At 34.7% G+C, this 18,479-nt stretch overlaps 1 protein-coding gene across 4 annotated transcripts in view; it reads left to right on the top strand.

Annotated features, from left to right (window-relative positions):
- The window catches only part of LOC124353609 (protein SON), a 49,904-nt gene that overhangs the window by 10,713 nt on the left and 20,712 nt on the right, over nucleotides 1-18,479 (top strand). For 2 of the 4 annotated variants that reach the window (XM_046803525.1, XM_046803523.1), the window contains exons 2-7: nucleotides 4,306-4,466; nucleotides 9,766-9,852; nucleotides 11,403-11,590; nucleotides 12,120-12,199; nucleotides 14,803-14,848; nucleotides 16,369-16,622. In XM_046803525.1, the coding sequence (XP_046659481.1) occupies nucleotides 9,835-9,852; nucleotides 11,403-11,590; nucleotides 12,120-12,199; nucleotides 14,803-14,848; nucleotides 16,369-16,622 (586 nt within the window). In that variant the 5' untranslated portion in view covers nucleotides 4,306-4,466; nucleotides 9,766-9,834. The remainder of the gene's footprint in view (nucleotides 1-4,305; nucleotides 4,467-9,765; nucleotides 9,853-11,402; nucleotides 11,591-12,119; nucleotides 12,200-14,802; nucleotides 14,849-16,368; nucleotides 16,623-18,479) is intronic. The other 2 variants (XM_046803524.1, XM_046803526.1) reach the window with 2 other exon arrangements.

The following is an 18,479-nucleotide window of genomic DNA, read 5'->3' as shown; positions in this document are numbered from 1 at the left end:
GTAATTCTGATATATTTATCATACATCTCACCTGGTACTTCTACGCATATGTTCTTATGTAATTCTGATATATTTATCATACATCTCACCTGGTACTTCTACGCATATGTTCTTATGTAATTCTGATATATTCATCATACATCTCACCTGGTACTTCTACGCATATGTTCTTATGTAATTCTGATATATTTATCATACATCTCACCTGGTACTTCTACGCATATGTTCTTATGTAATTTCTGATATATTTATCATACATCTCACCTGGTACTTCTACGCATATGTTCTTATGTAATTCTGATATATTCATCATACATCTCACCTGGTACTTCTACGCATATGTTCTTATGTAATTCTAATATATTTATCATACATCTCACCTGGTACTTCTACGCATATGTTCTTATGTAATTCTGATATATTCATCATACATCTCACCTGGTACTTCTACGCATATGTTCTTATGTAATTCTGATATATTCATCATACATCTCACCTGGTACTTCTACGCTTCTGTTCTTATGGAATTCTGACACATTCATTATAAATCTCCCTCTTCTGCTTCTACGCTTCTGTTCTTATATCGTGTTTGTTGCCAAACATTAATCTGCCCAATGTTTGCTTTATTTGAAAGTGCTTTGTTTTTCTTTACGAGTTTCTTTTGCCTGGTTCCTTAGTACCAGTGATTGTAACTGTAGTGTTTAGTAAACTTTCATAATAAACTAAGTAAATAACTATTCACAGGAATATTTATTGATAAAAATCTAAATCTGGACACAGCCTTTAATTATGTGTCTTCTAAATTATCCTGAGGAATATTTCTTCTTAGATAATTTACTTAATGTTTTTTCATGGCCATAATCAATAATATTACTCTTTAAACGACTTACTCAATGTGTCCATGTCCATAACAAATAAGTCAAAACTGCTTATTTTGCTTTCTTTCAGTCTATCCTTAGGGCTGATTATGTGGGAAAACGCAAATAAGCTTAACAATGTACTTGTTCTCGAAAAAGGGCCACATGAGTAATTACTATATCACACGGTTTTTAACACTGTATACCTCTTTTTAAATGTTTAAAAATTCAAACTGGCTTTAATCTGTATAACTAAATATGAGCAGCCAGCAGATAATACAATTTAATTCCTATCTCTAAAAAACTATTTTTTTGGACCGGTAGGTACTAACTAACTCTAAAATCACAATGCAGCCTGGTAAAATGACTGTGTATAGAACTATTTACAATTATGTCATTAATGTTGTTTTTAACATACAATAATACAGCAGGAACAATTAAAGAAGGCCCAGTTAACAATTTCAATTGTATAAGCAAAGGCTTGCAATGGGTTCTACAATTTACGTTAAACATTATAGGAATTGGATTCACATTGCCCTTTTTGTAGTATGAATAACCTTTTTGAGTTAGTCATTGCCCCGTACAATAATACCATATGGTAAATGGCTTTAAAAGTAAGCGTAATATACTGCTATCATTATGTCAATATTTAAAATTACCTTTAATCTAAGCAACTTAGAGATACCCTTAGTCAGTTTCTTATATAAAATTTCTATATGAGTATGCGACTTTAGATTATTTTAAACATGAACACCTAAATATTTCACACTTTCATGATTTTGTTTGTATTTCAAGCCAAATTCAATTACCTGATTTTGTTCATTGTTCTAACAAAGGAAGTTTGCTGGAGACCAATCTACCGCAGTAGAATTATTTTTCTGTAAATAGTCATTAACTAATTGAAAATGTTTGCTGTTAATTAAATTGCTGGGACGTCAGCGAACATGTGTGAATTTATTATATAATTATTTAATGGACGAAGTAGATCATTAACATAAATTATAAACAATACAGGAACAAATACGAAACCTTATGAAACCCCTGTGGTTACTGAGAATTTAACGAGAAAAACTTCCATTAAAATCAATCATTTTATGTCTGTAATTTAGTTAAGACTTCAAAAACTGTAAGACTAATCAAATTATTAAACCCAAAAAACTTATCTAATAATATTGCTTATTGACAAAAAAAACTTGCCTGTGACTATTTTCTTATTGTATACATCTTGAGTACAACTTTTCATGAATTTTACAACAGCCTTTATTTATTGTTCATTTCTTACATCTAAAATTAAATTGACTATTTGGTAACAGTAGGCTACAATATTTTCAAAATAGTTAATAACTTGTATATTATTTATGACTTCATACACTTTTGCAAAAACTGGATTTATGTGACAGTCCCTTTAAAGCCTTTTTTAAGTTTGTTGTCTTTTTACTAATATATATATATATATATATATATATATATATATATATATATATATAATATGAAAGCATATTTATCAAATAATATAGGATTACATTTTTTTGTTTTATTCAAACTATTGTACATGCTCCCATTATTAAATTAGATTTCTTTATATTTTATAGAAATTTATTTAATAGCCTTTATTTTAAAATCAATAAAATTGTATTTAATATTTTATATATACCTCATAATAACTTCTCAGCATATAATAATAATAATGTTGCATGCAATTCTTTAGTCCTACACTTTACATTAAAAAGGAAACACAAATAAATATACAGAAAATAATGAATCATGTAATGTATACCTGAAAGAGTCTTTTTTTCTGTAATAGGTTGATTTTCATTATGTATATTGTCAACAAAACAAAATCATGACACAAATTTTCTTATATATTTGGTAAGTAATTTTGTATATGTTGAGAAAATCGTAGATTTTAGAAAAATTAAGAATAGGACTATGGTTTGTTTTTAAACACATATTTACGTGAACCAACATACTGTATTAGCAACAGTTTCACTTTATTAATCCAGTTTTTCCCTAATCATCATCTATTAAAAAACAGCAAATTTCAATTAGTATGTAAAAAAGTGCATTATATACTTGTACAATACCTCAGGTGAGTATCAAAATCTATGAAAAATAACACATTTTTGGACTAAATTTTGTAAATTAATTTAAACCAAAATGTCATATTGTGATTCTGTTCATGCTTCCAAGGATCTGCCAGTATGCCGTGACCAAGCATAATGGAGACAGGTATAATCTATAACAACTTTTTATTGTCTGTTCATTTCTTTGTGGGAGAGGGGGAGGATATATTTCTTGTATACATTAAGAACTGAAATGTTACTCTTTCTATCATTTATCTTATGTTACCTCCTTTATCTTATGTATTATTTGTATTATGATGTATTATTTATAATAGAGCTCTTACATGATAATGTTGTTTAATTAAATTTGTTTCAAGTGAACATTAATGAAACATTTTTATTCTTTAGTTCAACCTCAAAAATTTTTTGATATCCTACGTCCAGGACAGTTTTGGTAAATTAAATGTTATAAACATATTGTTGGTATACAAATATTGTTTTCATTTCAACACATTTATTATTTGACTGAATAACAATTAATTGCTCTATTGATTGATCTTGGTTTTCATTCAGCTTTCAATTATTTTTCCCTTTGTGTAATAGTCTGTGACCAGCTTACTCAGGTGGAAATATCCTTTAATTCCAAGTATTGAATAAATCAGTTTATTTTCTTATCAGTAGAACATTCTGCTTTCTTTTACTTTATGATTGTTATATGAATCTTTCTGTTTGTTTACACTCTGCAACAAAACAAAAAAAAACCTTAAAAGTATGAGTATTATCACTAATGTTTAGTTCTAGTTTTAAATCAATTTAATTATTTTTACTTGAATTTAATGAAAACAAAAGGTGCCAGTGATTATTAAATCCAGAATTTAAAAATCTCAAATCGTATTCCTGAGTTTCAAATTTCGAATCCTGATAGCTTTTTTTAGCATAAGTCTGATTTAAACAAAATCATCACCAAACCAATTTTTTCCGTTCTTATATCATTGGAGATCATCCAACAACTCAGACAATAATCTAATTACCTCTCTATTTTGAAGGGATTTGCAGAGTTTCAAGGAAATGGGTTTATTTTAGGAACTAATTCATATACTGTACCTTCTAATTTAATTTTATGGAATATAATGTAGTCATATAGAATACACTCCTTTTATCTGCAAAAAATATAATATATTTGTAACTCAGCAAATGTTTAATATTAGGCATTTTAATAGTAAACATTAAATAAATATTTACTCCTAAAAATTTAAAATTAAAGTATCTAGTTATTACAAACTCACATGTGTGAAAATAAACATGTTTACATGATTATCCCGATGCTCCTCTACTGCACACCTATAGAAGAATGTTTTAAATGTCTAACTGACATTCACTTCCAGGAACAAGCGGACTACAGCTGCGGGTGCGCGAGTTGGTGCGCAAACTGCGACCAGAGAGAGTGCGCTGGCAGTTGACACATCTGCTAGCGAGCGTCGACCCGCACTGGGCGTCCTCCACCTCTCACGCTCCTCCACCTTCACCTCCACCTCCGCCTAACCAGGTACAGTAGCTGGAAATAGAAATATAAACAAAAGAAAATGAGTGAGAAAATTCAAAGGATGGCCGCTGGTAACCACAATAATGTCCATGATCCTCCCTCTCAGGATGGTTGACCACACCCTGACAGTGAAATTTTGGTTGATCTGCGAACTAGTGTACTAAAGAGCGGCGATCTTTGTTGGTAAATATCAGGAATTGCCTTATCACAAAACGCCCTCTCCTCCACCAATGCTCGGTCAAGGTCAAGTGGTCAGTCACCGTACAGTGCTGCAACAGAGTGTTGCCAGTGCATTACTGTTATAATGGTGCACTTCCATGTCACTGCTTTTCCTGTGCTGTAGAAGTGCTCGTTAATGATGAGTGATCTGAGCTAGGAGAAGTGGTGGAGTGGTTGGGAGTGCTGATGGCCGAGTGGTCTAAGACGTTGGACTTTGAGTCTGAGTTAGAGATAGCGCACGTTCGAATCCTGTCTGTGACCGTTGCACTTTTTATCAGTACCATCGACCTTGTACTGTATCGACTCTCCCCCTTATTCTGTTTGATAAGATCCTCGCACAGGCCAGTGGCCCATGAGGACGGGCAGAATAAGGCATAAAAGGAGGATCGGCTTCTCCTTTAAAAAAAAAAAAAAAAAAAAAAAAAAAAAAAAAAAAAAAAAAAAAAAAAAAAAAAAAAAAAGTAATGATCAAAAACACCCCTATAATATTTTTTCCCTTTTGGTTGAAAAAGTAAAACATCCCTCGTCAGTAATTCAAGTTGATATAGTAATTGTAGAGAATTGCCGTTTACTTAGAGATAGAACCCTCTCTTTGCTCCCGATAGAGATAATATGGTCAGTGTAATACTAAAGTTCACATTTAACAATCTCTGGAGAGTGCTATTGGTGATTAAGAACTTCATACTACTGAGATGACAAGACAGAGGCAGCCTTAATGACTTACAGCTGTATTCTTACTGTCCACTAAAAAAGTTTTGCATTTTCGTCAATTTGCGGGTATTTTTATAAGTTTTGTTACAGCATTAAAAACATTAGTTTATAAAATGTTTTACAATTGTTACTTATGCACCTGAGACTGTTCCGTTACACTGTACAATAGAGCAATATATTCAATAGACAATAGACAATAGACAAATCTCTTTATTTCATGAACTTTGAGTACAGAAATGTCGTCAAAAGTTTGCAAGAGTTGGAACTTGATGAATCCATGTACGAAAAAATTAGTTTTGATTTTGAAAAGTCGGGGTCTTCCCTCCACCGAATGTACTCGTCGATTGAGTAAAGGGGTCGAACTAGGAGCCAGTTGATAAGCCGCTGTCTCATATTCTTGATTGGCCCTGGAGTTTTCAGCTCATCAGGCAGGTAGTTGGCAAGTTTGGCACCGATGTTATGAGGGCTTCTTCTCATAGAGTGCCAGTCTGTGATTGGGAAGAACATATTCGCTACGTTTCTTGTGAAGTGGTTATGTAAGTTGTTTTTCTTCTGGGGAGATCTTGACGTGCAGCATGGAGGATTACCTCAAGAATGTAGAGAGCTACCACTGTGAGGATTTTTAAAATTTATAAAAGCTCCTCGGCAGGACTCCTGAGGACCTAGACCCAGCATGGCTCTGATGATTTTCTTCTGGTGTATCAGTACTCTTTTGGAGGTTTGTTTTGGAAGAGTTTCCCCATAGTACAAGGCCATATCGAAGATGTGACTCAGCAAGAGCAAAGTATGCTGTTCGGAGTATGCTCTGATCTTCTGTGATCGATTTGAGTCTTTTTATAACGAATACACCAGAACTGAGTTTAGAGCATACCGTATCCACATGGAGACTCCATGACAGGTCTGAGTCAATGGTGAGGCCTAGGTGTTTAGCATATTCGGTTTGGTTTAGTCCAGGTATTTCAGTTACTTGGTGTTTTTTTGATCCAAAGAAGAGCTGTGTGCTTTTACTCTCATTAACAGCCAAATCATTGCTATGGCAGTACTCAAGTGCCATGTTAAATGCTATGTATGCTTTAATTTCAAGTTCTTCAGGGGTTTTTGTACTATTTATAAGAACTGTGTCGTCTGCATACATAAGCAATGAGCAGTGCCGCTCAAGGAAATTTGGCATGTCGCTGGTGAAAAATGATGTACAGGACAGGGCCCAGGACTGATCCTTGCGGGACACCTCTATCTAGCTTTTGGCTTTCCGAGCCGAATTGTTTGCATTGTCCCTTTGTGATCTGTATGACTTATTTCAACCACTTGGGTTTTCTGCCTTCCAAGTAACTCTTAAACCAACTTGCAGCAACACCGGTCACTCCGATTCCCTCTAATTTCTTTAAAAGCATTTCATGGTTAAGGCAATCAAATGCCTTGCTGTAATCTAGGAGTATGGTTTGTCACAGTGTTTCCTGCCTCTATATTGTCTATAAGTCCTTCTATTAGGCTGATTAATGCTGTTACTGTTGACCTACCCGCAGTGAAGCCATGTTGATGAACTGTAAGCATATTAAAGGTTTTGATATGTTGTAGGAGTCTGTTCAGTACTATTTTTTCTATAATTTTAGAGAAAGCTGACAGAAGTGAAATCGGCCGATAGTTTGATGGTTGCTTTTTATCACCTTTCTTATGTTTTTTGGTAGCACTTTTAGCGATTTTTAGCTGAGAAGGAAATGTGCCCTGTGAGAGAGACTGGTTGACAATATTTACTAGTGGTTGTGCAAGTTCGTCTTTACATCGCTTCAATGTTTTTGGTGACAGTTCATCTATTACCTGAGGAGGTTTTTGATTTCATTGACTGGATGACTTGTTTTACCTCTATTGAAGTGGTTGGGTGAAGTACCAAGCAGGGACAGTTAGTAATCCTGCTCGTCATTGTGTTCTGTCTGGGGGCTTAGGTTGTTGTGCTAAGGTTGTTTTAGCAACACTAGTTAGGTAGATATTCAGTTGGTTTGCTATATCCATAGGGTTATAGATTATTTTTTTCCGTTCACTTCCAGCTCGGACAGTGTTTTATGGTCTTGCTTACTTTTCCTTTCACTATTAATAATTTTTCCAGATAGCCTGACTTTAGTTTTCAGCTTCATCGATGATCTTTGCAGTTGCTTCTTTCCTTCTCCTTTTAAGTAGTTGATCATATTCTTTCTTTTTTCTCACCGCTTGTTGTTTGTCCTCTAGCTTTCCATACAGAATGTATTGCTCTTGTGCTAGGAGGAATTCATTTCTTAATTTTTTAGTGTCAGAGTCCTGAGGTGTGGGTTTTCTTCATTTTCTTAGTTCGAGTAATTTTGACAGGACAAGTTTTGTTGATTGTGCTTATAATTATCTTGTGCAGGGTCATGTATGCTTCTTCAACATTTTCCTTTGAGTATACTTCTTCCCAGGATTGTTTAGCTCAAGAGTTCTTTTAGTTCCTGTATGTTTCTCCTGGTAAAGCTCCTTTTTTGTATTGTCATGTTGTCCTTTCCAGGTTTTTGGACATTTATTGTGCACATTTGTCCGGTATGATCAGAGATGAAGGTATTTATTACTTCGGATTCAATTTCAGATGAGGCTAAATTAGTACATATAAAATCTATGGAGGTCTGGCTATGTGGTGTGATCCTGGTTGGAGGGAGATACAGTCTTATGATGTTGTAGGTGTTCAGGAAAGCTTCAAGTATTTTTGTTACTCGTTGAACTCTCGTCCAAGCAGTTTACATTTATGTCCCCCATTAGGATTACTGTACTCTTCCATGTTGGAATTGTGTCCAGGAAGGTTTCCTAGGATTTCTAAGGCATTTTTCAAGATTATGACTTGGCCTGTACACTCCAATAATATAAGTGTCTCTGGGTTTGGTTTGTAGCTTTACTGCCGCTATCTCACAGAGCAGTTCTTCGCTGTATTGGGACGCATTCAAGCTTGTTGAATGATTCCTGAAGTTCTCTCTAACATATACTGCAACCCCCCCTTTAATATGTTGTGTTCTGCTAAAAGAATCTATTAGATTGTATCCATTGAGTCTAACATGACTGATAGAATTTTCTTGGTAGCCATGTTCCGTGATGATAATGATGTCAGGGGTCTCTTGGGCTAGCTGGTCATTTAGGATATCTATTTTATTGGAGAGGCGGTCTACATTTTGATGGAAAAAGCTTTATTTTTTCTTTTGTTTGTGTACTTTGCTGGGGATACTGTTTTAAGGTGTACCCTCTCTTTTGCTGGAGTGATTTTTTGGCCACAGTTGTATGGAGTTGAGCCAATTTCAAGTATTTTTGTGTTGAGTATATGTTTGTTCGCAGGGTGGAGAGAATTCACAAATGTTCTGGTATTGTAATTTTGTTTGAATTTGATTTTCTGAATGGACTTTCGGCTAAAAAATGTCTTTGATTAGGTATTTTGATATTGGTTGTAGGTTTTGGCTGTGGGCAATTATCCTGTCTATGTACTTGTGCTTCCACAACCATTGTGTGTCCGGCCTGGATTGGCGAATCCAGGACCTTGTTTGTCGTCAGCCCTGTTAGCCTTGATCCTGGTGTATCCATAGAGTATTGTGTCTGAAATTCCCTGCATTTTGCCATTTGTAATGAGACACTGAAACAGTTCTTCTTTTTTCCCTTAGATGGTGTATTACTCAGTTTAGCTGGTGTATGCTTTCTTACTGCTTTTTGTTTTGGTACTTTGGTTATGCTTTGAATTTCTGAGTTAGGAGGTTCCTTAGATTGGTTATTTTGGATCTGTACCGCCAAGTCTCTAACTGTACATTCCAAACTATCTTGCCTTACTTTCAGCTGTACAAGTTCCATCTGCATGTTTGAGGAGCAATTTATAGGTTGAGAGATGCAGTGTAGATCAACATTGAAGTCTGTTTGTTATTGCAAATTGTGAAATATTACATTTACTTCTGACTTTGTATTTTTTTACTCACTATGTTTTACATTTTGGTGAGTTGTCACATATATGTTGGTGCACATGTTATTTTTTCATTTTACGTAACTCTTCAAACAAAATTGTTCAGGTTGAATTTTCTCCTATCATTATCCATTAGATATATAAGCAGATATAAATTGATTAAAATAGAAACGGATCATTTGCACACACAGTGCGCTAATTCATTCATGTGCAGATGGATGCTAACACACTCACTTAGCTAAGAATGTGCTAAAATGAATCTCAGATATGTATCCCACAATTGGGAATAAAGGTGTAAATAACTCTCCATAAGTATCAATAACAAAGGTAGAATTAAATAACCAGCTTAGAATCAAAATCTATTTACCAGAAATCACCATTTAATGTTTGCTATTACAATTCTGTAAGTGAGGGTTAAAAAATGATTGGTTTATGTAGCAGAGCGTGGTAGTGGTGCAGTGTGAGAGATCGGCTGAGACATGCGCAGACTCGCAGCCTGAGCAGCCCATGTCTGCGCACCTTGCTGTGAGTATCCATCAGTTAAACAACTTTCTAATGTGTTTGTAATTATCATTAATAGATTTGCAAACAGACCTTTCTAATTTTAAGGCACCAGGCAAAAGGTGCGTTTTACATCTGTCTAACTTACGCTCTGTGTATTTAAACAAAAAAAATGTTTCTTTTGAATGCCTATGTTTGACATATTCCTTTATTAACATATTCTTTAAGAACAGCAATAGTGTCAGTAATGTTGAACTCCTTGGTTGAGGAATGCAATTTGTACAAAATAAGGGGCAGAAATAAAATTACAACTAAAAGAAATTCAGTATCTCAAGTGTTCAAGCCTTGGGTACCTATTTTGAGCCAGTGAATAAATACTCGTAGTTTTTGCAAGCAGCCACTCTCGTAGTCGTTTCTTCAATAGCATTGTATCTTCCGTCTTCAGACCAGATGGAAGAAGGTTAAACAGCTTGGCACCAGCAACTGTTTGCATATTTTTTTGCAAACAGTTTGGTTCTATGCCTGAGTAGGGTAAAATCCACTCCATTTCTTGTACAGTAGCTGTGAGATTGGCCAGACTGATTTAAAGTTTGTCTTTAACGGTGAAGGATGGTTTTCAGGATGTAGACTAAGGGTTTTGTTAAGATTCTGAGATTTTTAAAACTTGCCTACAGCTATCCAGTGGTTGCAAACCTTCCATCATTCTTTTAACCGCTTTCTGCAGGACAAGGACCATTGGCTGGTTCTTTCTTAATGAGCCTTCACAAAGGACTAAACCATATCCCATCTGGATTTCAAATAGCTTTAGCAGTACAGTGGTCTTTATGCATTTAAGTACAAAAATTGCAGAGTTCAATTTTGCACATAGAACGTCTACATGAGCACTCCATGATAAGCAGTCATCAACTATACCAAGCTGTTTTGTCGATTCAGTAAATTTAAAACCAGGGAGTCCTGATGTTGCATTCTTGAATTGTGAAAGTATAATTTGTTTGGTTTTACATTCATTAAGAACAAGGCCGTTATTGTTGCAATATACCTTGGCCAAGCTGACTGACATAAGAATGTGATATATAGACTTTCAGCTGTTTTCTGATGATAAGTAGTGCTGTGAACTTGTATGAATGGACGACAGTAGATTTCGAGGTCTGAAGTGAAAAGAATGAGCAATATAGGTCTTAAAACCGAGCCCTGTAGAACACCTTGAAGTTTGTTTAACTGTGACAATTTGACAGCATTCAGTTTTTTGTGAAGCTTGTTAACTTCAACAACGTACATTCTTCCCCCAAAGATTACGATAGTTTAAGTGAAAGTGGTGATGAAGAAATTCAAGAGAATTATAAGACAATGTCTAACCTGGAAACTTGGGATTACTACAGAGTAGAAACTGATACAAAATATTATCTGATTAGCAAAATACCTCCTACAATTAAAGAGAGGCCTTCCAAATGCTGTAAAATGTGCAGAGCTCATTGAAATATATCAGAGACGGTTTTTGAGTGCAAAAAATGCAAAGTGCCTTTGCTTGCAGCAGAGTATGGATTAGTGTATCTCACTATGATTGTGTTTGGCAGCAATTGGCACCGTCAGAAGGGGAGACACCAGGAGGTGGACATGGCAGTGTGCGGCCAAGTGAGCTGACCCTGGTAGTGGGGGGTGGACTAGCACCCCCATCCCCCTCCCACACGCCCCGCAACAAATCTCCGGTCACGGTTCAGGAGTGGGTCGACTCTCTTCCACTCACTCCTACCGAGGTTACCAGGTATGGAGTAAAGAGCAAATGATATTTATGGTGTTAAGATGATAAAAAGAATTAATAACGAAGTACTTATTGTTATTGAAACAATCTTTATTAGCTGAGCTTTAGCAAAGCCTGTTACTCGAGAGGCTGGAAAAAATTTAATTTCTTTTTGTCTGTATGTCTGCACAAGATCTTTTCTGTTAAGTTGAGAACCATGGTCACAAAAGTTTATTTTTGGCTACCTCTGTTATTCTTATATACTTTGGTCTAATTTTTCAAAACTTAATTTTTCCACTTATTAATAAATGTTATGAGCTATACTAAAACGTAACTACAAGGTATTTCGTTTTCTGTGGAAATTATTCCTTGCTTTCCCCTCACTATGTAGTGGTGGTAGCATATTTGCACACTAAAAACGGAATTAAAACAACTTCTTTATGTACTTTACTTGTCATAAATATTTACAAAGCTTTCATGGAATGCTTAATACTTATTTACAGATAAATTATTTATAGGTTTACAATCTGTTAATTTGGTGGCCCTGTTTCAGAGGGGAGGAGGAGGGGGAGCCACGTATTGTTCTATCCCAGGACCCCTCGTGTGATGATACCCTCACGCTTGGAGCCGAAGGTGAGTACTATTATAGTAAATTCAGTTCCACAGACATCTAAAAAAACCTGCTAAGTGAAAACTGGTCGTGAATCAATAATTAACTAGCACACACAAATTTTACAAGAGCTTGTTCACAAATTTATGAGACAAGACCGCTGAGGGAAATTTAGTTTCCAAGAAGTGGTAACACTGTCTGCAGCTATGCTGCCTATAGTGTTTTATATAAACATGTCTAAAAAGGTGACATTCGGTTTATTGCTTAAATTTAAATAAGGTATTTATAAATGTATTTTATTATGTTATTAACTCCACTTATAGGGTTATCTATATACATATTAATGTAATGAAAAGTAACTAAAACCCTTTAAAAATGTTTTTATTGACATACACATGTTTTGGTTTTTAAACATCTTCACGAGAAATTGAAGACAAAAGAAGAATTACACATCTATCTAAATTATAATAAACATCCTCGTAACATTTTAAATAGAAATCTGAAAAATAAGACAAACCCAATTTTTGAAAAAATTAAAAATATTAAATACAGATTACTAATAAAAAAAATTACAACTGTGTCATTTAAATTTAACATATGTTTAAAAGGTCCACATGTGTATATTTAATTATTTATTATTTATTTAGAGGTTAATGTACACTGAAGATGGTTAAAAACCTAAACACGTGTATGTCAATAAGAACATTTTTAAAGGATTTTATTTACTTTTCATTACCTTAATATAAATGTATTTTATATATAAAAATGCAAAGAATTTAAAACTAATTGATTTATAAATAATATATTAATCGAAGTTCATATTTTCTATGTCTATATATGTCCACACCAGCCTGTCTGGTGGTTTTATGCACGGACATCAGGTGTTCAGCGGTAAACAGCAGTGCCACGATAGCGCTGTGTTGGCATTTGTTTGTTCTCATTATTTTTCTGAATTAGATACATTTTCCAAACATCACAGAAAGGAAAATTATTATGTATACATGATGTTATGTCGACTCATTGAAAGACACAGAGATAAAAACTGAGGAGCTTAAAGTAGGTGGTAGTGATGAATCGTCACCGAATTTTTCACATTTCTCTAGTTACTAAATTTGCTAGAGCACCACAGCTTTGTAGTATTTTCTGCAAATACAGCTGGTGTTGACAAACCGTCACCGTTCCATTCAGCGTAAGGGTTAAATACAATATTTCAGTTGTTTGTTTGGTTTAAAACTAGAGAATGGGAAATTTTCGACCGAGAAAACCGGGTTAAAAGCAGGAATTTGAAAAGAGATTTGAGTGACCACCCTGTACAATATACAGGGTGCGGCAGTCAATCCCGCATTTATAAATAGCGTGCAGGAGCGTAGGAGTGGTGGGGGCCGAGCAGCCAAGGTCACCATTGTGTTCTCCTATTCATAGCATTTCAGTAGACATGGAGCCGTGGACTAAGCAACAACGTTCGTTTGCCGTGAAAGCTTTTTATCAAAGTGGTAGCTATGTAGCCGCTATGCGTCGTTTCCGAGCGCATTTTCAAATTAATCGCAATAGACCAGTGCCTTCGGTAAACGCAATTAAGTTGTGGGTCGAAAAACTTTGAAAATATTGGTGAAACGACAAGGAAAAGAGGTGGCAGTGCGAGATCAGTGCGAACTCCAGAGAATATTGAACCTCTGGATGAGTGACGAGGCGCATTTTCATTTATCGGGATATGTGAACAAACAGAACTTTAGGTATTGGAGTGACCAGAACCCGCAACAATTACATCAAAAACCTCTCCATTCATCTAAGGTAACAGTTTGGTGCGCAATGTCCTCGTCGGGTATCATAGGCCCTTATTTTTTTGAAAACAAAAGAGAGCAATCTGTTACCGTGAATGCTGAGCGCTATTCGACAATGTTAAGGACATTCTTCATTCCTCAGCTTCGGCAACATGAAGTGAATGAAGAAACATTGTTTCAACAAGATGGAGCAACAAGTCACACAGCCCGCGTGTGAGCATGAATGTTCTTAACGGAGTTTTCCCAAACCGAGTGATTTCCCGCAATGGCCCGATTCCGTGGCCGCCCCGTTCACCAGACCTCACTGCGTGTGATTTTTTCTTGTGGGGTTACCTAAAAAGTAAAGTATACGAAGAAAGACCTCATACTGTTGGTGAACTGAAGGCAAGAATCCGGCTAGAAATTGAGAGAATTCCTCAGCCTATGCTTCGTGATGTTATGAACAGCTTCGCAAATCGCCTGCGCGAATGCCGTACTCGGGAAGGCCGCCATCTTGCTGATGTTATTTTCAAACAGTGATTATTTTCAATGTTTCTTAAATGCTTTTTAATGTAGAAAACTATTTTATGAATATAATTTTGATATCTACGTCCGTTTATTTTTTACACCTATTTCAAAAATGCGGGATTGACTGCCGCACCCTGTATATATATATCACACAGAGTAATGTGGTTGTGTAAGTATTAAGTAAAACACATTATGGTTTGTATGGCATATGCCCTCTTTAAAAAAAAAAAAAAAAAAAAAAAAAAACAAAAAACTGTTTCCTACCAAATAACACTTGATAATGTTATGAAATTATATTGAATTTCTCTTCCAATTTACTTGTAATATTTATGTTACAGCGGGGTCAATGTGTGGGCCATTACCTCCCTCTGTACAAGTCACCAGGTGAGCAAACATTTTTATACAATTTTGATTAAAGTACCAATAAGTACGTGATATTTTGCAAAGCCATTTTAGAATCAAGCAGAGTAAGATTTTGACTTTAACCTTATTAATAATTACTGGAAGCGTTTGGTTGAGAAGAAAAGAGTTTTCAGTAAAACTGGGTTGAACTATTTTCTAACTTTGTAATCCTTCAAAATATGGTATTGAATTTGTTTTATACATGTTTACATTGGTTAAATTATAGAAAATATAATTCTGTGTTGATATAAAGAGTTTGAAACTTTCTAAATAGAATATTGTTTTTTATACCATACATATTAGTTAACTTATTGATAGCTTGGAAAACTACGCTTTGTATAATTGAATGTAGTATGTTGACAGATATTTATCATTTGGGGTCAATACATGAATTTTTATGTAATTTATAATTCGGAATTAAGAATTAATAATTTGGAAATACCTTAAAACTTAATCAAGTGAAGGAGTCTCAAATCAAGTGCTAAGAGCAAGGATATTGCAATTTTTGTGCAAAGTGTTACAAAAACATTATTTGAAGTGATTCTCATGAACCTTAAAAATCCTTTGTTCAATCAATAAAAATTTTCTGCTTCAATTTTTTTAATATTGTGTTTTTTAAACAAATGTTTGGAAGAGATCTAAACCCTAAGACTTCTCATGTGGTTTTGTTTGCCATTGGTTGCGTTTAACACTAGAACTGGCTTGCATTTTACTATTTGACTGTCAGAGGTTTTTAACCCCTTACACAGATCTAAACAAAAAATTAATTTCAAAATCAGTTACTACGCAAAACCTAAAGCACCACATTTCTTGTCATTCAGAAGAATAATGTATAATATATTAAAAAAGAAATAAAAATTGGGTTTATCTTTTCATCCGTGGATGTATGGTGTTCCTTTTTTTACTTTTACTTATAAAAACGGGTTTTTATTTTCTGTTACCTATAGAAATCACTAAACCCCTTCAATTTAAAAATCCAAAATATACTAAATATCCGGATTGTTATGTTGATCAAGAAAATGTCTACTTATAATACAGAATGAAAACAATGTAAAACTAAACCGAACATAATCCAGGTGACTCCAAACAGCAACAGCTGTCAAGATTGCATAGCAAGTCAGCTATCAAATTAGGACTGTGTCAGTTCACAACAAGAAAAAATATATTGTACATAATGCTTTGCCAGTTTCAGGGTTAAATAGACCATATTTTAAATAGCCATTGGATTAGTGTGGTCATCATTGGGCAAGTTGTATACTAGGAAAACTGTGCTGGAAACAGTTATAGGTTTTTTTAGAATATTGAATTATGAGATTTCCTATTTTGGGATGAATACTTTAATATTAAGTTGTCTCCAATTAAAATTTGTTTATCTAAAAATTTAGTACCTTGCGAAAGTTTTTGACATTCCTTCCATTTCCAAAATTCCTTTAGCAAAAGCTGATACCCGGGGAAAGAGAAATGTTGTAATACTGTGTGTAGATAGTGGTTGTAATGTAAAGTTGCAGGGAACCCAGTGAGAGTGGTAGCCATTGCTCCAGCGTCGAGTCGTTGCTGGAGGCACGAAAACCCGACCCCGAAGAAGTCCTGTTGTCTCTCGGTTTCGGTGGGAACAACAGCACAGAGTGTCGTATCCCCCAGCGGTTCCTGCGCCCGAGCCAGCTGCGTGGCGTGGCCATTGACGACTTCCTGCGCCACCAACAGGAGATGGTCACCAACTTTGAGACGGGCTTTTGCGGTTACCGCGGCCTCTCAGGTACCTTAACCGTTCACTTGATGCTAGACGGTTTATTGGAAGTTGTGGGATAACTACGAGTAAATGTTCTTTAACTGAGGACCTTTCAGTTTTAGTAAAAGTAAAAAATGTCACTAAACAATTTTCAAATATAAACACAGTGCTTCGGTTTTTCTTTTCGGGTGTGTTAATGAAACCAATAAGTGTGAAGAAGTATTGATGAGGCCTGAATAGTCATGGCCTCGTTTCTGTGTTGGTCTTTGCCTTTTACCTGGTATCATCTATGGCTCTGTTCTGTGAACACGTGAATTAATTCATTATGGTGGCTAACATAAATGTTGTTAAGCCATGCCTATTGACTCAAACTCAAATATGTATTTTAAGGTAATTCAGTGAGAAAATTGTCAAAATGATGCAACGCTGGGTGACTTAGATTCCTGTGTGATGAAAATATTGAATCATGATATTCCTTGTAATTTCCGATTGATAATTAATGCTGTAATTGAAAGTTAATTCATGTAATTTGTTAAAATTATCAGTACAAATATAATTCTACTAGATATTTGAGATTATTCCATAATAAAATCCTACTCAAGTTGTACACTTACAAATAAAAGTACGTAAAAGATAGGTTTTTGTGAGTTGTCTTTAAAAATTATCAGAAATGTAGTAATTTTTTTAAAATTTTTCACAAGTTTCACAAAACTTGATAATATTGAGTTGTTGCAGCGTAATTTTAAATATTTTGTCAATGGCCAGAAGAAATCATTAGAAAGGAAATTATCACAACTTGTAATAGTCTGTATGCCTCAGTAGGCATACAAGTTCTAATTGGGCATTAGCTATCAGTGTACCTGTACATTTTATGGCTGTATATCACATGATCGTTGCCGTATTGGATCATTCTAAGCATCATACATTTGTGGCTGAAGGTACATTGGTGAATGAGCAATGTGTTGTCAAGTTCTTTATGGAGAAAAGTATCAAGCTCAATGGTTGTATTTCTACCAGATACAGTTTTTTAGAATGAATTTCTACCTCCTACTTATGTGCGTTACTCATCACCCCTAACATGAAGTGGTGTAAACGTTGTTATTTAACACGTTCACAATGACATGTACACGCAATCTTTCGTTACTGCTGTCGTGTACGAACGTAAAACGTGCTGTGCACCTGATAGGATACACATTTCCTTATTGAATTTTTATTGTTTGTCTGCCTTGGTGGTTTTTTAAATATGATTCCATACTCAAATAAATACCTTAGACTATCGTGTACTCCATCGGGTGTGCATAATTGCTTAATTTTTAAGGTAAATTAATTGTTTAGGTACCCCTTGGGGTACATGGAAAAACACTTACAAATGACTTACAAAATTACATTTTTTTTTTTACAAAATTGCGAAGCCTACATACATTTCTCGTTGTACTTAGACGTTTATTGAAAAAAGATCGATTACAGTTTCTTGTCATTAATGTAGAAAAATTTCACAGCAAATTAAAACTTCTGATAATAAGCCGTCATCGTGAACGTGATAAAAATAATAATTTTGTCCAGCCCTTGACATAAAACGATTTGCAAAAACGTTAACCACATGATGCGATTTCTTTTTTGTGAGTAAAAATACACATATAAACATATCCATGAGTCCAAATAGGTTTCTAAGTTCAGTTGAATAGAGAGAGTCCTGTGAGATTGGTAAAATATTAGAAAAGGCAGTAAATTACACTTATATAAATGGTTTGGGATCACCGAAGGGAGTCTCCAATTTACTTATAAATCTGTGAGCTCTTTCTCAAAAATATTTATAAATTTACTTTATTAATAAACTCCTAATTTCATTCCGTAACTGTATTTGTCTCAATAGTTAATTTTGTA

This window comes from Homalodisca vitripennis, chromosome 2 (genome assembly GCF_021130785.1).
Source record: "Homalodisca vitripennis isolate AUS2020 chromosome 2, UT_GWSS_2.1, whole genome shotgun sequence".
Taxonomy (NCBI): domain Eukaryota; kingdom Metazoa; phylum Arthropoda; class Insecta; order Hemiptera; family Cicadellidae; genus Homalodisca; species Homalodisca vitripennis.
The sequence above is the reverse complement of the archived record's forward strand: the minus strand, read 5'-3'. Positions and strand labels throughout refer to the sequence as shown.